We start from the raw sequence: 17,022 nt of genomic DNA on the forward strand, positions 1-17,022 counted from the left end.
ACTGTGGTGAGACTGATGCACATGCAGCTTTATGCTGTGCAGATCTCGGGCTTTCCCTGCTGCTTTGGGATCTTGGCCTGTCTCACTAAGTTGTAGCACTCAACCTGCTGCTTTTGCACAGGAGTTGCTTTTGTCCCTTACATCTGTAGGCACAGGGCACAGGAACAAGGTAGCACCCACTCTGCAGGGACACAGCTTTATGTACCCTGTAATATTTGCTTACAGTCCTTACGTGATGTTACTTTTCTGTTTGGATTAAAGTTCTATATATTTACTCCAGATGGTTGTTTCAGACATAGAAGTAGTTCTATTTTTACTCACCCCTTGTATAATCAGAGGGCTCAGAATTACAGAATCTAATGTAGGAAATTAAAGGTTTGATCCAGCAGCAAAATTAAAAACAATACATTATCTGATGGAAAATCACTTTAGCTGAAAATTTCTCACCATATCCTCTGTATTGTGTACATCAGTGCATGTGGCAGTTTTTGGAGAGGACTTTGAACTCTTCTATGTTGTCAGACTATTCAAGATGTGTAATTTACAGACCCAATAGGCAAGACATGTAATTGTAATAGCAGCTGGGTTTTTTTGTGCCAAAATGAGTTACTTAACCCTGGTGTATATAAAGCATTGGCAAACCCTGGCTGCCTGGCTTCATCAATCTAATTAATAGCATGCTGGCAACACTTCAGAGGTTACCTGGCATTGGCACTTTCAAACTGTTATATAAAAACATGAAAGTCTTTTCAGATTAACAAGGGTAAAACTGTGCAAAACTAATTCTGACGAGTGTTTGTGTTCAGTCATGCTCTTCTGTATTAAATCAAAGACAGTTACGTTCTCTCTGGCTCTTCCCAATAACTTCACTGTAACACTGAGGAGGAGGATGTTCATCAAGGCTGTGGGTGGGAGACGTGGGGAAGGATGTGTGCTACCTTCTGCATTCCTATGTGGCAGCATATATCTTCACTACAGTGAAGCCTGAGAAAACAGAAAATACCTACATTTCCAGTTTGGAATGACTCACTGTCTGTTGCAGTTGGGAACATTCTGATGATAGCATTATACATTTGATAATTCTCTTAAGGATAAATGCATAAGGACATATTCTGTAGCAGATTTCATGAAGTGCTGTTTACAAGTATTTTAAAAAAAAATTATTCTTGCAGATATTGATGAATGCAGAGAGATTCCTGGAGTGTGTGAAAATGGGATCTGTATAAACATGGTTGGCAGCTTCCGATGCGAGTGTCCTGTGGGGTTCTTCTACAATGACAAGCTACTGATCTGCGAAGGTAGAGTGCTGATCTCATTCAGAGAAACGGGCCTTCACCACCTGGCGACTCAGACACTGGCAAATCTGATATACTTGCAAATCATCCTCAATGAGGGGAAAATACCGGTATCATTGTCATAAGTCTGTGTCAATTCAGACGTTTTGAATTCTTTTGCATAGAAAATACCAGATTTTCCATCAGACAATCTGAGGCCTTGAAGGAGCGTGAGTCAGCAGTCATGGGAAGAAACAATGTTTTTCAGATTTGACAGTAAAGCCAAGAAAAGAGTAGTAGTTTTGAGTCAGATCATGAGCACATTTTTTTTTAATTCCAACCAAGATATTTTTTTGTAATGGAACAAAGATTTCTGTAAATAATATAAACACATGATCATTTTTTCCCCAATCTAAACATTTCCTAACATTGTATTAGTCAGTTTAATGGAGAAACCAAAGATGGCAGTATGAATTGATTTAATTCTCCGGTGTGGGTTATGCCTGCTGACAGCATGGTGCTGCGCTGCAAGCAAGGTATTGAGACCTTTAAATAAAAGCATCTTCCGTATGTTGCTTCTAACTGAAACAGTTACATTCCTAAGGAAATAAAGTTCTATTTTTTTGCAGCCACGTAAGTAAGGAAAATTGGACAAAAAATTTTGCCTAAAATTTTTTGGTGGTGTTTACACTGAAAGCTACTAATATCCTATAGGGATCTCAAGGATCTCCCTTAATCATAACAGAGCATCATAGTCTCCAGTGGAGATCTGTGCAGACAGAGCAGCTTACTTTTTCTGATCACAGTCTTAAGACTGAAATCCACCCAAGTGAAGTGTTGCAACAGGCTTTTCATGGGCCTTTCAACACCTTCAGGAAACCATGGTATAAATTCTCTAAATAGGAGTGTATTTTACAAATGGACCATGTGGGTTTGGGATCATTTCAGGAGATACCTAATGTGACCAAAAATCTACTTTCATCAATACATTTATTTTTTCAGGATTAGAAAGAAATTCCTCTGTTTGCGTAAGATAATACTCTTTATGCTAAAAACAAAGTCAGTTTCTTTCTAGTGCCAGCTTACCATAACAATCAAATTCCCTTTTTGTATTGACAGATATTGATGAATGCCAAAATGGACCAGTGTGTCAGCAAAATGCAGAATGTGTCAACACAGCTGGTAGCTACCGTTGTGACTGTAAACCTGGCTACAGGTTCACATCAACTGGCCGCTGCACTGGTGAGTCCTTCTGGCTTGTTTGTGTGAGGCTCTGCAAAAAGTAGTAGATTTTTAAAAGAAGACTAAAAAAGCATAACTTTTCTTCAGAAAGATGGTATACCAGGACATGACCTGGGCTCCAAGAACCCTCTTCTTAAAGCCTTTTAAGGCATCCCATAAACACTCTGGTCATTCCTGGAAGATTAGGGGGCCCATCCCACAGAAGCATAAATGAGAGTTAATCACCTGAGTAGATGTTTGTCTTCCATTTTAACCCACCAGCCACTGGCAAATATTTTTCTTTAGCCTGTGTTGTGTCTAGGCAGACCAGTTGATTCACTACCTTTTGACTAACTATTTTCTGATGCTAAAAATTCAGTTGCAGTCCTGACAGGGACCTTCCTCTACATAAATTCTTTGATTTTAATTTTAATTCGCTGTTTAATTTAATTTTAAGATTTGTTTTAGCAATTTATTTGCCACTTGTGTTTTTACAAATAGCTCACTGCTTGCTGGGGTCTCTGCTGATAACATGAACTTATCTGCTAGCCCATATGCACTAACTAACTTAAAAAGCTTATTGTTAAACTTCCTAACTTTTATGTGGATTTGAACAAGCCTCTGAACATTATTTTTAAATACTGAGTGGGACTGCAGTTCTCTAATCTATGTGCTTTTTCTTATAATATCGTAGTCCAGAGGGGCATTCATGTTATCTTGATTACTTGAAGAATCACAGAGATTTTTTTAAAGACTGCTGTGGGCCAAGCAGCTGTAAATATTATATACATTTCTGAGCAAAATAATAATTACAACGGAAACTGGTAACATTTTCCTTGGGTTTTTGCTTCTGAGTACTTGAGTTTTAGGAAGTGTACTTTTCCCTACAGTGCAGTTTTCCATTGTTTCATGTGACCCTTAAGGGAAAAGGGTGTAGGGACAACCAGAACGCTACTATGAGAACTAAAACTTTGTTTTGTTAAGCTATGCAGTGCCACATGTAAATATTCAATATGTTCTAATGTAATTGTTGTTGTTATGGGTTCGTTACAGCAGTACAGGAAGAGCCAGGGAAGGTTCTGATATGGGTTACAATACCAGACATGAATTGGCACCAACAGTAATACTTCCCTGTATTTTGCTCTTATTTTATATTTAGTGAAAATAAAGTTACACAATTAGAGTCAAAATAAAAGCAGTTGATAAAATACTTGATTCAGCAAAGGGAGGAAATTTCCAACAGCTCTGCTGAGAGCAAAGAGTGCTGAGCATCTTGCTGTATTGGATCAGTCATGCTACCACATGGAAAATGATGATATCCCAGTAGTTTATTGAATCAAAACTGATGTATCACAGCCACTTTTACTATGAGTACTGCATGTATCTTACTGTGAAAATACCATTCTACTGGTGCTATCTATTGTGGTATAATAAATAATTTTTCATATAAACTCATTTTGGCACTTAATTTTGCCTCCCAATTTTTTAACAAGTTACAGTGTTCTCTGTTTATCCCAAAAGAAGTGACTTTTCCCTGGGATTTTAATTCACTATTCATTTGCCCATACAGCAGCAAAGAGAGAATCACAATTTTTCTTTCATCTCTGCTCTCCTGAGCTGTGAAGGTTAAGAGTTCTTAAGAAGCACATTATCCAGCACTGGTTTCCGTTCTGCCTTCTTTAGACTCTAATTAGCAGCAGTATCATTAATAGCATTGGGAGAGCTTGGTCCTCAGTGAACAGACATCCAAAATTACTTGCGGCCCCAGCTGATGCATGGTAATCCTGGGGATGGGGGCAATCAAAATTGTCCATATGCCAGCTAGAGTGTAGAGAAGTGGCAGCAGAGGCAGGGAGACAAGATGTAATACATTAATTTCTTTGCAATTAGGAACTACTTGACTCTTAGTTTTGCAGTGACCTGGGGGTGGTTTGGTAAGAAACTGCAGTCGCTTTGCTTAGGTTGCATTTAAAAAGAAAATTAATGAATGCTAAAATCTAATCGATTCTAATGCAAGCTTATGGCAGCACCTCAGTTCTCGTTTTTGGAGCTGCTGCAGACAGAGTGTCAGGAAGCATATTGAATGAAACCAGCTCTTGTTGGTGATGAGGTCAACAGAAGGGCGTCATTTGATTCATGTTTCTGATTTGTCATGGGGGAAAAAAATGTGCTGGACAGCAAACATTCCATTCTTCAAAATTTTGTTTCATTCACTATTGATAGGATCCTGAATTCTGCCTGAAAGCATTGATAACAAGAGTAGCAGGAGGCAGTCAGCTGTTGGACAAGTGTGATGGATGCCCTGCGATTGTCAGGCAGCATAGCACATGCTGGCAGGATAGCTTTCCCTTTCCCTAGCGCTCCCTGCAGAATTATGCAGTTGGGTGTTTGCTGCTGTTGGCGAAGTATTTTCAGACTCCATATAGCAGTAATTCTTCTTGCTGACTGAGCTTTGTCTGGTTTACAGGATCATCACATTGCATGAGGCATGGATGCTACAACACATATGTATACATGTCCCATTTTATCACTGCATAATGAGTAGATAAATCTACAATGCATTTTATCTCTCTGTAAGCTGAGTGAGAAAAGTGCGGGATTCATCTCCCTTTCTGTTTTGTATGATTTCTGTGAGTTAATCAAGCAATTTGTGCTATAATCAAGCATAGCTAAAAGCAAGTAGCGGCTTTCATGAGAAGAATAGAAACTGTGATTTATATGTGGCTTTTGTATCTGTTGCAGTCAATGTAGAGCACTCAGAAATCTCCCTATACAATTTCATGTCGGTAATTCTACTTTTCAAAATCCAGGCGATATGCTTTTCCCTGTAGCAAGAATTTGTGTTCGGTAAATACCATTTTTACGCTAGGTTTTTTTCAGCTCCACAGATATTGAAGAGGGTAATTTACAAGCAAACAGCCCCTTTTCTGACATTTACTTAGTAATGGTTTCATCATTAATAAATTAAAAATAAGATTTTAAATTAGGGCTGTGCACTGGATTCTGACTGTCATGGTTGCTGCTAATACATCTTTCCAGCCCTGCAGTTTCGAAGCCTTAACTTTCATGGTACCTTTGTGTTTTCAGATCGGAATGAATGTCAAGAAATTCCCAACATCTGCAGCCACGGGCAGTGTATTGATACTGTTGGAAGTTTCTACTGCATTTGTCACAATGGATTCAAGACCAATGATGACAGAACAATGTGTATAGGCAAGTATATCAAATTAAGCTGTACTTAGACTTCCATTGAGATAGTTATGAAGCCTATCCTCTTTGTCATAGGTGTTGCATAGGTCTCATAGAACTGAGATTGTGAGCCATTTACCACCAGGCAAAGGTGCAAAACCACCATAGCTGGCAATTAGAGATGATAACAAGTTGATAATGAATGAAGAACATCTCATTAAAGTGAACCTTTAAAAAAATATAGCCTGTCTAATAAACTGCTAATACTGTTGTTTTTCAGGAAAATGTTCTATTCTTAGAATTTTCTGAAGCATCTTGTCTGATTTATTACTTTAGGCAAGAAATTTAGTAGATGAATATTGCAATGCAGCAATCGTACACAGCCTGCTTGTTAACAGACTAAGTGAAGGGTGTACTTCTTGCCAGAGAAGTGCCCTTTTCAGAAACAGAGTCATCTTAATAAAGAAGGAGATTCTGTGTTTAACCCATTTGCAGCTGTTAGTGTGGTGTCTGCTGTCTGAGCAAGATGAGATTTCAGAACATTTATGATAAAGATAGCTTAGATATCCTTTGGGAAGGGTGAGATGGGAGCCACAGTAAGATAAATGATTGTTGGACCCTTGATTATTTTTGTAGGTGTTGATATCAAGTGTATAAACCTACGTAAAATCGTCTTTTGGGGACAAACAATTCTTCTGTTCAGTCTGTTGGCAGTGGATTATTTCTTTTGCCTGCAGGATAGCTGAAGACTTTCCTTTCCCCATCAGTGATTAAAACTCTTGCTGCTTATTTTATTTCTGCTTTGTAGATATTAACGAGTGTGAGAGAGATGCCTGCGGCAACGGAACCTGCAGAAACACCATTGGCTCTTTCAACTGCCGCTGCAATTTGGGGTTCATCCTCTCACACAACAATGACTGCATAGGTAAGGAGTGCTGAGACCAGTTACGTGTTTCTAAGACTTTCTACTTCTAATGAATGTACAGTTAGTACCATCTTCTCCATTGAGTTAGGGTCACACCTTTCATGGTCTGCATGATTAAAGACAAAAAACAATTTCTTAGTCTGAAGAGGCTTCTTTGATTATGCACTCCATACTTTTCTATAGCCCCTTAAATGTTTGCATGTGATATGTGCCACTCTGATTTTTTTACTCTTGCTTTGACAATTTTACAGCATAGATCAATAGTGGTATTTTCCCCTCACTTGCTTTTGAAGCAGAGGATATTTATGTACTATCAGTTATTGTACCAATGTAGTGGAAACAGAAGTCTCACCTTCCCAATTTCACTTGTTGCAGGTGTTCCTTTTATCTCTTACAATGTTATTTTTCTTAGATGTGGACGAGTGTGCAAGTGGAAACGGAATGCTCTGCAGGAATGGTCAGTGTGTGAACACGATTGGGTCCTTCCAGTGTCTTTGCAATGATGGCTATGAGGTGGCTCTGGATGGAAGGACTTGTATTGGTGAGTGCTTTCTTTTAGGGCAGAACGAAACATGCAGCAAACCTTGAGGAGATACTTTTAGTCAGGGGTCCTCAAACTTTTTAACCAGGGGGCCGGCGCGCAGATGAAGTGGCAGGCAGTCATCTGCGGCTGCTCGGTTTCCCCCCCCAAACCCCCGGCAGGGGGGTTGGGGGTTCTGTAAATACCAGGGGCTGGATTGAGGACCCTGGGGGGCCCTGTCCAGCCCGTGGGCTGTAGTTTGAGGATTCCTGCTCTTAGTAAACAGTATAAGAGATCAGAGAGAAATGTCACACTGTCATCATTGTACCTAGCAGAAGAAAACAATGCCAATAGGATGAGAAGAGGGCTCTTTTCTTGCTCCTGGGAAGTTCCACTGTCAGTTTGATGGAATCAAAATTAAAGCAGGCTCAGCCACAGATTTATTGAGATAACAGCAATTATCTCAAGTAAATTGTCTTTCTTTTCTTTTAGATGTCAATGAGTGCGCACTGGATCCTGGAAAATGCTCACCAGGCACATGTCAGAACTTGGATGGGTCGTTCAGATGTATCTGTCCTCCTGGATATGTCCTGCAGAATGACAAATGTGAAGGTGTGTACAGAACAACCCTCCTTCTGCCTCTGTCCTAGCTACTCACAGTTGTTACCACTTTCCTCTGCATCTAAATGGTGAGTAATGTTTAGTCTTTTGTGGCAGTGTACAGTTCTGAACTGTAGCCACTGGTAAGTCACTTCCCAGAAGTCTCACCAAGTTTTGTTTGAACCAGAACTACCTGATCTGATCCCAAGAAAAATCTAATCCCAGGCTGTTTGGTTGATGGTACTTTGCTGGGGTTTGCCTACTGCATGAGGATTTAAAAACTAACCCTAGATTTTGCACCTGGATTTCTTGTTCCTCTTTCTGTCTCTTCCTTTTTGTTTTTCAAATCTGTTAGATATCAGTGATGATGTAAGGTTACATTTTATGTAGTACAGCTGCCAGTGCAAACATTTTTATTTCTCACCTCTTTAATTGCTTTTCTTACAGACATTGATGAGTGTGTGGAACAGCCAGAAATTTGTGCCCTGGGCACATGCAGCAACACTCCAGGCAGTTTCAAATGTCTGTGTCCAGAAGGGTTTGTGTTGTCTTCCACAGGGAGGCGATGCCAAGGTAAGTTCATTCCTGTTTTCTGGCATTTCGGAATTTGTTTACTGTCTTATAAAAACCTTATTCCTGCCTGTTTCTAATATAACAAGGAGGCTCTGGACTCAAACAGTGTTTTTCACAAGGAAAACGTGATAGTTCTGTAGCTGGGGCCAGGTTCTGTCTTGCCCTAACATCTGTTTGTCATTAAAGGAAGCATTGCAATAAAAGGGGCAAAGATAATGTTAAATGCACCAGGTTAAGCGAGGAAATTATGTTGTCCTGTAGCCCTTTCTTGCACCCCTGGAAGAAATGTTGAGGGTACCTGGACTCTGTATAGACTCTGATATGTCTGACACGGAGATGGAGCACGAATGCAGGCAGGCAACTACTGCAGTGCAGTGCTAATGGCAGCATTTCCAGCAATAAAGTTGTTCTTAGCACTTATCAAATTCACCATAACACTTGTTATATGCTATTCTTCTCCACAAATGTGTGGGTGGGTAAAAGATCAATGGAAAAAAATTGCAGTGTTGTGGGGACAATAAGCACCCACCTACTTAGAAAAGTCTGAAGCGTCTTTTGGCTTCTAAATTACCACTTACACTGTTCAGAGCCTAAACATGGGCACTAAGACAGAGATCAGATGCTAAAAGCCGAAGATCTACTAATGAAAAGCCACAGGTTAGTTTGTTTTGTGGATAAAGAACAAGTACAGCAAATTAGAGAGTGAGATATTTTAAAAACTTTGGGAATTATTAAATAGATACATCATTAAATGTCCGATACGTAGTGTGCACAGTGGGAACCACTGACGAGTAAGACCTTTATAAGGACCTCTGTAGTTATGCTTGGCACAGAACGGTGATGCTTGTTGACACCATAGTGAGTTCTTCACAGTGGGCTAAATGAAACTGTGGTTTTGGTAAAAATGAATCCAACCTGCAGTAAACGTTCATCCAAGTCTTCAAACCACCATGCAATTTGGCACAGTTACTTTACTGAACTTCAAGAAGGCAGCACGGCTGTTGTGGCTGTGCTTTTGTAGCTCATATAAATGAAGTTTCTTCAGTCTGAGGGTGTTGTCCTCTTCAGGTAAGGAAAAAAATCATAACCCTTCCCCCAAGAAAACTATAAAAAAGAACGCAGCTTAATCTTCTCCTTTATGAAAACAGACCACTGTTTCACACGTAATGGCAGAAGAAAGTGCACACTTGTGTGTATGAACTTCAGGTGGGCTTCTCCCCATCCCGTGGAGAAGACTGGGGGTTTTTTTTCCAAGTATCTCAGGCCAAACAGAGTTTTGTTTAAAACTTCCCATTACCTAGGAATTTTGTAAAATCTGGATGTTGCCCAGCATTGATGCTGCAGCCGGAAAACTGGATGAGCAGCTGCTTCCACAACTGCCCTGTTGCTGTCCGCCTGCCAAGTCAGGGAGCTGCCAGCTCTCTGCCTGCTGGATGCTTGTGGTCTGTGATCTCAGCTCTGCTCCAGCATCCTGGTTATCCAGCTTAAGGGAGTAAAAAGTCACTGCGACAGTTTTCTTTATGTGTACCTCAGGGGAGAGGGAAGAAGGACAGTGCTATTGGAAATTGCCTCTCATTTTAACACTACATGGTATTATCATTACAAGTTGATTAAAATCTCTTGACTCAAGTGGTTCGTCCTAATAACGGAATACAAACAAGTCAAGCCAATATTCATTTTTTACAAAGAGGAGTGAGTCTAAGAGGGCAGTACAGCTTTTCCATCTCTGCTGGACAAAAGAGGAAAAGCCTTCCTTTTCCGTGACTGAAGTAGGGCACGATCCCATAGCTTTGCTGGACTGGGGTAAGGAGCTCCCCTCACTCTTCACATCTTCCCCAGAGACAATAATGGTCCTTCTTAATGCGCTCAAATGGAAGTTGGGTGTTTTATTGAGAGGGGCCTCCTGTAATTTTGCAATTAACAACTCTTAAGTGAAAACTGTGTCAAAGTCACCCCAACTGCTCATAACAAGTTTTTCTCTATGCAGATCTGAGAGTAAGTTACTGCTTTACCAAATTCGAAGATGGAAAATGTTCTGTGCCGAAGTCACGAAACCACTCCAAACAAGAGTGTTGTTGTGCCTTAAAGGGACAGGGATGGGGAGATCCCTGTGAACTCTGCCCAGAGGAAGCAGATGGTACGTTACTGACCAGGTTACCTTACTGTCATGATAACCTCAGAACTAAAAGAAGGTTGGGATTCTTATAAGAAGAAATTAGGAAAAATTATTTTCCAGAGGTGCTTAACCTCTGCTTAACAATTGTCATTGCAGTCTCAAAAAACATTTTTCTTGCATAGTCCAGTCACAAGCATATTCCTTGTTTGCTTTTAGGTTTGTTAGCATGATTAGGTGCCAAGTATTTTGCTCTGGAGGTGTCACATACAGAAAGCAGAAAGTAGTAAGTACGTCCTTGATAGGCTCTGAGTGGAAATACCTGCAAGACACAAATGGAATTCATCTGATTGTAAATAAGTGTAGGAAGGGGTACCATAAACATGAAATCTAATTTAAAAAACAACCAAACAAAAAAGCAAACAGACAAAAACCAACAGTGGAACTAGATGTACATCTGAATAACCCTGTTACATTTTGTGACTTCATTTTGTTATTAAAAAAAAATTATCTAATTTTGCAGTCTTATCAATACGAATGACTTGCAAAACCAGCATGGAATGACAAAACACAGGCCTTGAAGCCTCACTCACTGAACTGTTGCTAAAGGAACACTCTCCGTTGTTGGTATCTGTTGTAAGACTGAGTAACTGCGCATCGAGCAAGTCAACAGGCCTTTGTACCGTCATGGTACAACTTGCTGAACAGACTTTAATTCATGCTGACAAATGTGGTTAACAGCGTTACTGGTTTCAGCAATATATTAATACAGTTCATTTCATTAATAAGTCATGTAGATGTTTTGCAGACAATCCTCACAAAAGCCAAGGGAAGAAAAGAGAATCAGATGTGCCAGTTGCAATACTCCTCCTAGGCTTATTGCCTGTGCCTGTTTCATTACGTTGCTTGGAGCGTTTGAATCAAAGTCAGTTGGAAAAGCATGGTATACATCGCAGCATTTCCTTGAAGTGTCAGCACATATATTTTTCACAGTCCAAACTGTTTGCAAAGGATTATATCAAGGCCATTTTTCTCATCTTCTAAAAAAGAAATAGCTTTAACATATCTGAGTCTGGGAAATTTCTGTCTCAGCGTATCACAGATAGTGGAATTGATTCTTTTGGGGAAAAAAAAAATATTTCACGCATGGTCTCCATCGTATGCTATCTGAATGGAGGCTGGTAAGCTCAAGCACATGTGCCACCTGAGTCTCCTTCTGAAGGCTTGAGCAACAGGCGGGTTTTGTGCTGCCCAGCTGCGTAGGGCTGAGTTTCCCATTCAGAGCCTGGCAGTACGTCAAGACACTTTCTTACTTTCAGTGCAGGCGTGCAGCTACATTTAGTTCTATTTTGTTCAACCTCAGCAAAGATCAGCTAATGCAGTTCAACTAAAGAAAGGGTAACGTTTGTTATGTCTGACTGTATTATACTGCTGCACTCTAAACCTCTTTGCAGCCTACTGAATTTGCAAAAGAAAAAGTAAAATCTTGTCAAGGGTTCTGTGATGTTCTGAGCACGGTTAGTAGAGAATATGCTCAGCAGCATCTTGAGATGGTTAGAATTCCAGTCCTGTGTCCATCCATCTGCTCAAGATACAATTTAGAGGGGAGAGGTGGAAGCTTAGTTTCAGTTGCAAGGCTTGTATTTTTTGTGTGTGTGTGTCAGACCCAAAGTTAGAGGAGTTTGTGAAGCTGAAGGTCCTTTATAATGGTATTCATCCATATTGCATTTTGGTCCACCAGAATGGAAATCTAGGATTTCTTATTTATTCTATTGCCAAGAATATGTCAGATGAATTGCACAGATAAGGGAGTACATACTTCCTGTGACAAAAAATAGAGAATTTCTTGTTCTCAAAAGACTTGCATCATATTTACATCTTCAAAAGTCACACCAAAAACATGGTGGATTTGGAAACTGAGTGGTGACTTCATTCTAAGCTGAGCCCAGAAATTTTACTCTCAGTTTACCTATAATAAAATTATTACTTATTCTGTAACTAGAGATGGGCATGCTTTAAGGGCCATGGTGACTACAGATTAAATTGTGTCATCTTCAGAAAATTTAGGAAATGTTTCATTAACAACAAAAAAGAATGCTGTCACTAGTATTGATACTTCTAAAATGGAAGTACTGTATTTATTTGCTCCTTAAAGGAAAGTACATAATGTTAATTATTCACAGGATTTTACATATTTGCATACAGGAGATCAGATGAAATGTCAAGAGAGCATACATTTTTTACATGAGTGTAAGATTAAATTATAAGTTTATACATTAACATACTATATTTCTAGACCTGATCATGAGGAAGGTGAATTGGTATCAGTGGTTACTTTTGTGGCTTATGAGTAATGCTGAATACCAAGATAGAATTTAACACATAGTTTGATTTTTTTACTTTTTTTTTTTTTTTCTTACAGAGGCATTTAGACAGATTTGTCCATTTGGAATTGGCATCCTTGTTGGACCTGGTGATGCAAGACTGGGTAAGTGCCCACGCTGCACGATGCCGTTGTTGCATCAGTGTGCTGTCTTCTACCCGTAAGCCATTCTCCCTTTCAATAGAGAATAACGCCTCTGCAACTATTTCCAAAAGCCACGAATTGTGGAAACTTATATACAGATTTTTTTTTTCCAATTATTCCTACCAAGTTTAAATTAAAGCTTGAATATCTCATATATCAGAAATAAACTTCTTTTAGAGTATTGTATTTGGCTTTTTAATTTATGCTGAGTAGACTTGCTAGGAAACTTGTGTAGGATCTAGAGAATGGATCACATAGCATGCTTGTCTTTTCTTATACAGTATATGTAGCCTGTTTACAGTAAATGGTTTTAATCCTCCAGAAGTGCAAACCACAGTTTCCCAGATCCCTTCAGTACGTTCTGTTCTCTCCCAAGACAAACAGCACTTCAGCCTCATTGGTAGAAGTTTTCATTTAAGGAGCACTGGATGACTACTGCTTTTCATATCTGCTACTCTCCCTGTGGTCCCAGAGAGGTTTTTTATCTGACGTGTAGAATCAGTTTCTTTTCTGCATCCTGAAAGCTGGCCTGCAAGAAAAATTCCGTACCCTCATCCTAATATATCAAAATTCAGATTTTAGTATTTTTTTGTGATTTTAGGAATATTTATTGCCAGAACAACACCTGTCCTTTGAAAGAAGTCTAAAACCACATGAAATCAGTTGCACTTACTGTGTTGTTTGTATTTCTGGTTAAGATGTGGATGAGTGCCTAGATCCAGATAACTGTAAATTTGGGCAGTGTATCAACACAGATGGGTCTTTCCGCTGTGAATGTCCGTATGGTTACATCCTACAAGGAGCTCAATGTGTAGGTAAGTACAGCTGTTTCATCTTCCATTTTAAAGAAACCCCTGTATTGCTAAGTATGGCATTAAGGAATAATGGGGTTATACTATTCTAATGTCGTGGAATCTCCATCCCCACTGGTGCTTAAAATCTGCCAGGGCAGAGCCTTAGCAATTGGCTCCAAGTTGGTCTTGCTGTGGCTGTTTGACCCAGAAAACCTTTATAGCTATCCCAAATTATGCTAGGAGTCTATGACTCTAAATCAGTAATTTAAATGAGGTCTTGGGTTTTGTATTTTTGTATTTTTTTGGTTGTACATCAGCAGTGTAGTTTTTATACCTTTTTAGTTGAGTGTAACCACGTAGTCTTGCCTTAATTTAACTGCTTGCAGATACTGATGAATGTGCTGTTGGAAACCCATGTGGAAATGGAACTTGCAGGAATGTGGTGGGAGGATTTGAATGCACCTGCGTTGAGGGATTTGAGCCTGGACCGATGATGACCTGTGAAGGTGAGACTCCATGTGTTAAGGACTGTCACTGTAGTTGTGTGCCGAAACAGTTTTCTGATTTTGGAAACAAGCGAGGGGCGTAAAGCAGCTGAAAAAGAGAAATACAGACATTTGGAACAATGCATCTTTATCTGAAATGGAAAAATAGGTTCCTTCTTCCTGTATGAAGGAGCCGTGGTAACTGTTTCTAACTGAAGTTTGGGTGAACAGGTTTTCAGGCAGTATCTGCAAAGGAACCGCCCAGAGAGGAGCATGTTTGGGTACGCTCTGTCCAGAACAGTTCCCAGAAATGCTGCTTATTGTGTGTATGGGTTTTGCTTACCGACTAGGGGACCCTTGGGTGAAGAAGGTCACTGTGGAGGATGAAAAGAGAAAATGGGCTGCTTGAGTTTGTTAGGGAACAAACCAGAAAATATAAATACAGTACTAGACATTTACCATGGTAACCCTAGGTTGAATATTTTTCATGCTTTGGTGTCTCATTTCAAAAATAAAAATTTGAAAATGCACAAAGAAGGGAGGAGTAAGGAAGATCAGAGTTATTGAAGAGACATGCAGAAAATTAATTGGACTAGAATTTTTCAGTGTGGAAAACTAAAGACATACGTGATTTCAATTTATAAAGCCACAAGTGGTAAAGGTACCAGAAGTAGAAGAAACATGTTAGACAGACCCAAGCAAACATTTTTATATGCATAGTACTTACTTAAGTTGTGAAGCTCTTTGCTGCAGAATGTTAGTGAGGCCACAAGTATAAACTGACCCAGAAGCAGATTGTACAAATTTGTGTGGGAACCTATCAGTGGAAATTAAGTTTGATAGTTTGGTTGTGGCTTTTGGCTGTGGAAGTCCTTAAAACTGAGAGGCTGTGTTAGGGGAAGGATCTCTGCATACATGGTATGGGGGTTTTAATACTCGTCTCCTCCTGTTTCAACCACAGAGAGGAGAATGTCCTAGGACATTTTGACACTCTCTTCTGACCTGACACAGCTGTTCTTAAATTATCTGCCACAATCTATTTGTTTGCAAGCCCATATAAAAGAATGCTTCTATTTTTGCATCAGCTTGCGTTAGTTTTATATACAGTTAGAGCTTCATTGACTTCCCTGTGGAATTTGGGTGAAAAGCTCAAATTGCAGAGGAGGAGTTAGCAGAGTGCATAAACATCGTTATACAGCAGTAATTACTCAAGTAGCCCAGAGTGTATGTAAATGCACTTCAAAATAGTGTTTCTAGTAAGGATATTGTTTTACGGAATTCATTTTATGAAGAAGCTGGAATTTAAAAAGGACCAATCATAAAAACTGACCCTAGGATACAGTGAACTGAGACGCTCTTTTGGCAGCATGGATTTTTTTCATTGGCTGCTTGCTGGTGAAGATACTGAAACTTCAGGTAGCTGTGCAAACATCCTGGCATGTCTCGGCCTGCTCTTATACAGAAATCCATAATGAGTAGAACCATTGGTCCCCAACTATTAAGATTTAGCCCTCAGTAACCTGGGATCTGTGGTATTGCTGTATCTAAACCATGCGCACTCAAGTTGGCTGAGTTTTACAAAAGCATGTTTCACTTCCCCCGTGGTCTTTGTCGCTCCAAATCCAGATGTCAATGAATGCATTCAGAACCCTCTGCTCTGTGCTTTCCGCTGCGTGAACACCTTTGGATCCTACGAATGCAAGTGCCCCGCAGGGTATGTTCTGCGAGAGGACCGGCGCATGTGCAGAGGTAAAGCTCCTACCAGACTCTCATGGTTGTGAGATAATGATTTCAAGTTCCTGCAAGGGTAGGGCTCTGACTCACTGCGCTATTGGGCCAGAGTTTTAATCCCAGGAAGTAACTGAGTCAGAAAGAATTTGGGATGAAATTCTGTGGTTTGCCTTATGCAGTTGGTTGTATTAGACCTGTCCTGCCCATAAACTTACACATCTGCATAAAGTGAGGTCATATCAGATGATACAGTTTTGTCTTGCCCTGAAAATGGGCATTTGGGAGAAATCAATTTGCTTTAGGCTAGTATATCTTACGGTTAGTTTAGCACAATAAAAGCATGTATAGTTCGATTACGATTGAAATTCCAAAGTCAGAATTTACTATTGTGAATTTTCAGGATTGTCTGTCTGTGTAATGAAGTCTAAACCTTGTGTTTTAGATCAGAATGAGTGTGAAGAAGGAATTCACGACTGTGACTCAAAACAGATGGAGTGCAAAAACCTAATTGGCACCTATATGTGTATCTGTGGACCAGGTTATCAGCGCAGACCAGATGGGGAAGGCTGTATAGGTAAGTGACACTGAAGCGTTGAAGCTCTTGAAACACACAGCTCCTCAGCAGAGCAGAAAATTTTGGATTTAACAAAGTGTTGAGGAACTCAGGGGAAGAATTACACAACTACCTGTATAACGGATCTACCAGTGCTATACGCACTGTGCTTTGCTGTTCAGGTGTGCACACATGTGGGCAGTAAGTAGAAAATCTGGATGTGGTTGTCTTTACAATCAGTTTGTACTGCTGCTGCTGAATTGCTCTTAACTGAGAAAAGCAGAGATTGGGCCCATTGCTGTGAGCTAGTTCATCTCTGTTAGCATGAATGAGAGCAGATCTGAATCATTTTTAAACTTTGGATGGCATTCAGAAGTGCAGCTGTAGTTATGAAAAATTTTGAAAACCAGTGAGGAATATATTGCAGAGAAAAATGTAGTAACAAAATATATGATATTGTGAGCTATATGGTATCTCTCCTCTGAAAACTGAAAAACTGAGGTTTTGTTTTAAAAAA

At 39.8% G+C, this 17,022-nt stretch overlaps 1 protein-coding gene across 4 annotated transcripts in view; it reads left to right on the forward strand.

Annotated features, from left to right (window-relative positions):
• The window catches only part of FBN1 (fibrillin 1), a 157,604-nt gene that overhangs the window by 127,086 nt on the left and 13,496 nt on the right, over positions 1–17,022 (forward strand). For 3 of the 4 annotated variants that reach the window (XM_055716550.1, XM_055716552.1, XM_055716548.1), the window contains exons 44-56: positions 1,173–1,298; positions 2,394–2,516; positions 5,583–5,708; positions 6,493–6,609; positions 7,022–7,150; positions 7,622–7,741; positions 8,177–8,302; positions 10,290–10,439; positions 12,838–12,903; positions 13,641–13,757; positions 14,123–14,242; positions 15,848–15,970; positions 16,395–16,526. In XM_055716550.1, coding sequence (XP_055572525.1) covers positions 1,173–1,298; positions 2,394–2,516; positions 5,583–5,708; positions 6,493–6,609; positions 7,022–7,150; positions 7,622–7,741; positions 8,177–8,302; positions 10,290–10,439; positions 12,838–12,903; positions 13,641–13,757; positions 14,123–14,242; positions 15,848–15,970; positions 16,395–16,526 — 1,575 coding nt within the window. The remainder of the gene's footprint in view (positions 1–1,172; positions 1,299–2,393; positions 2,517–5,582; positions 5,709–6,492; positions 6,610–7,021; positions 7,151–7,621; positions 7,742–8,176; positions 8,303–10,289; positions 10,440–12,837; positions 12,904–13,640; positions 13,758–14,122; positions 14,243–15,847; positions 15,971–16,394; positions 16,527–17,022) is intronic. The other variant, XM_055716551.1, reaches the window with a different exon arrangement.

Source organism: Falco cherrug, chromosome 7 (genome assembly GCF_023634085.1).
Source record: "Falco cherrug isolate bFalChe1 chromosome 7, bFalChe1.pri, whole genome shotgun sequence".
Taxonomy (NCBI): Eukaryota; Metazoa; Chordata; class Aves; order Falconiformes; family Falconidae; genus Falco; species Falco cherrug.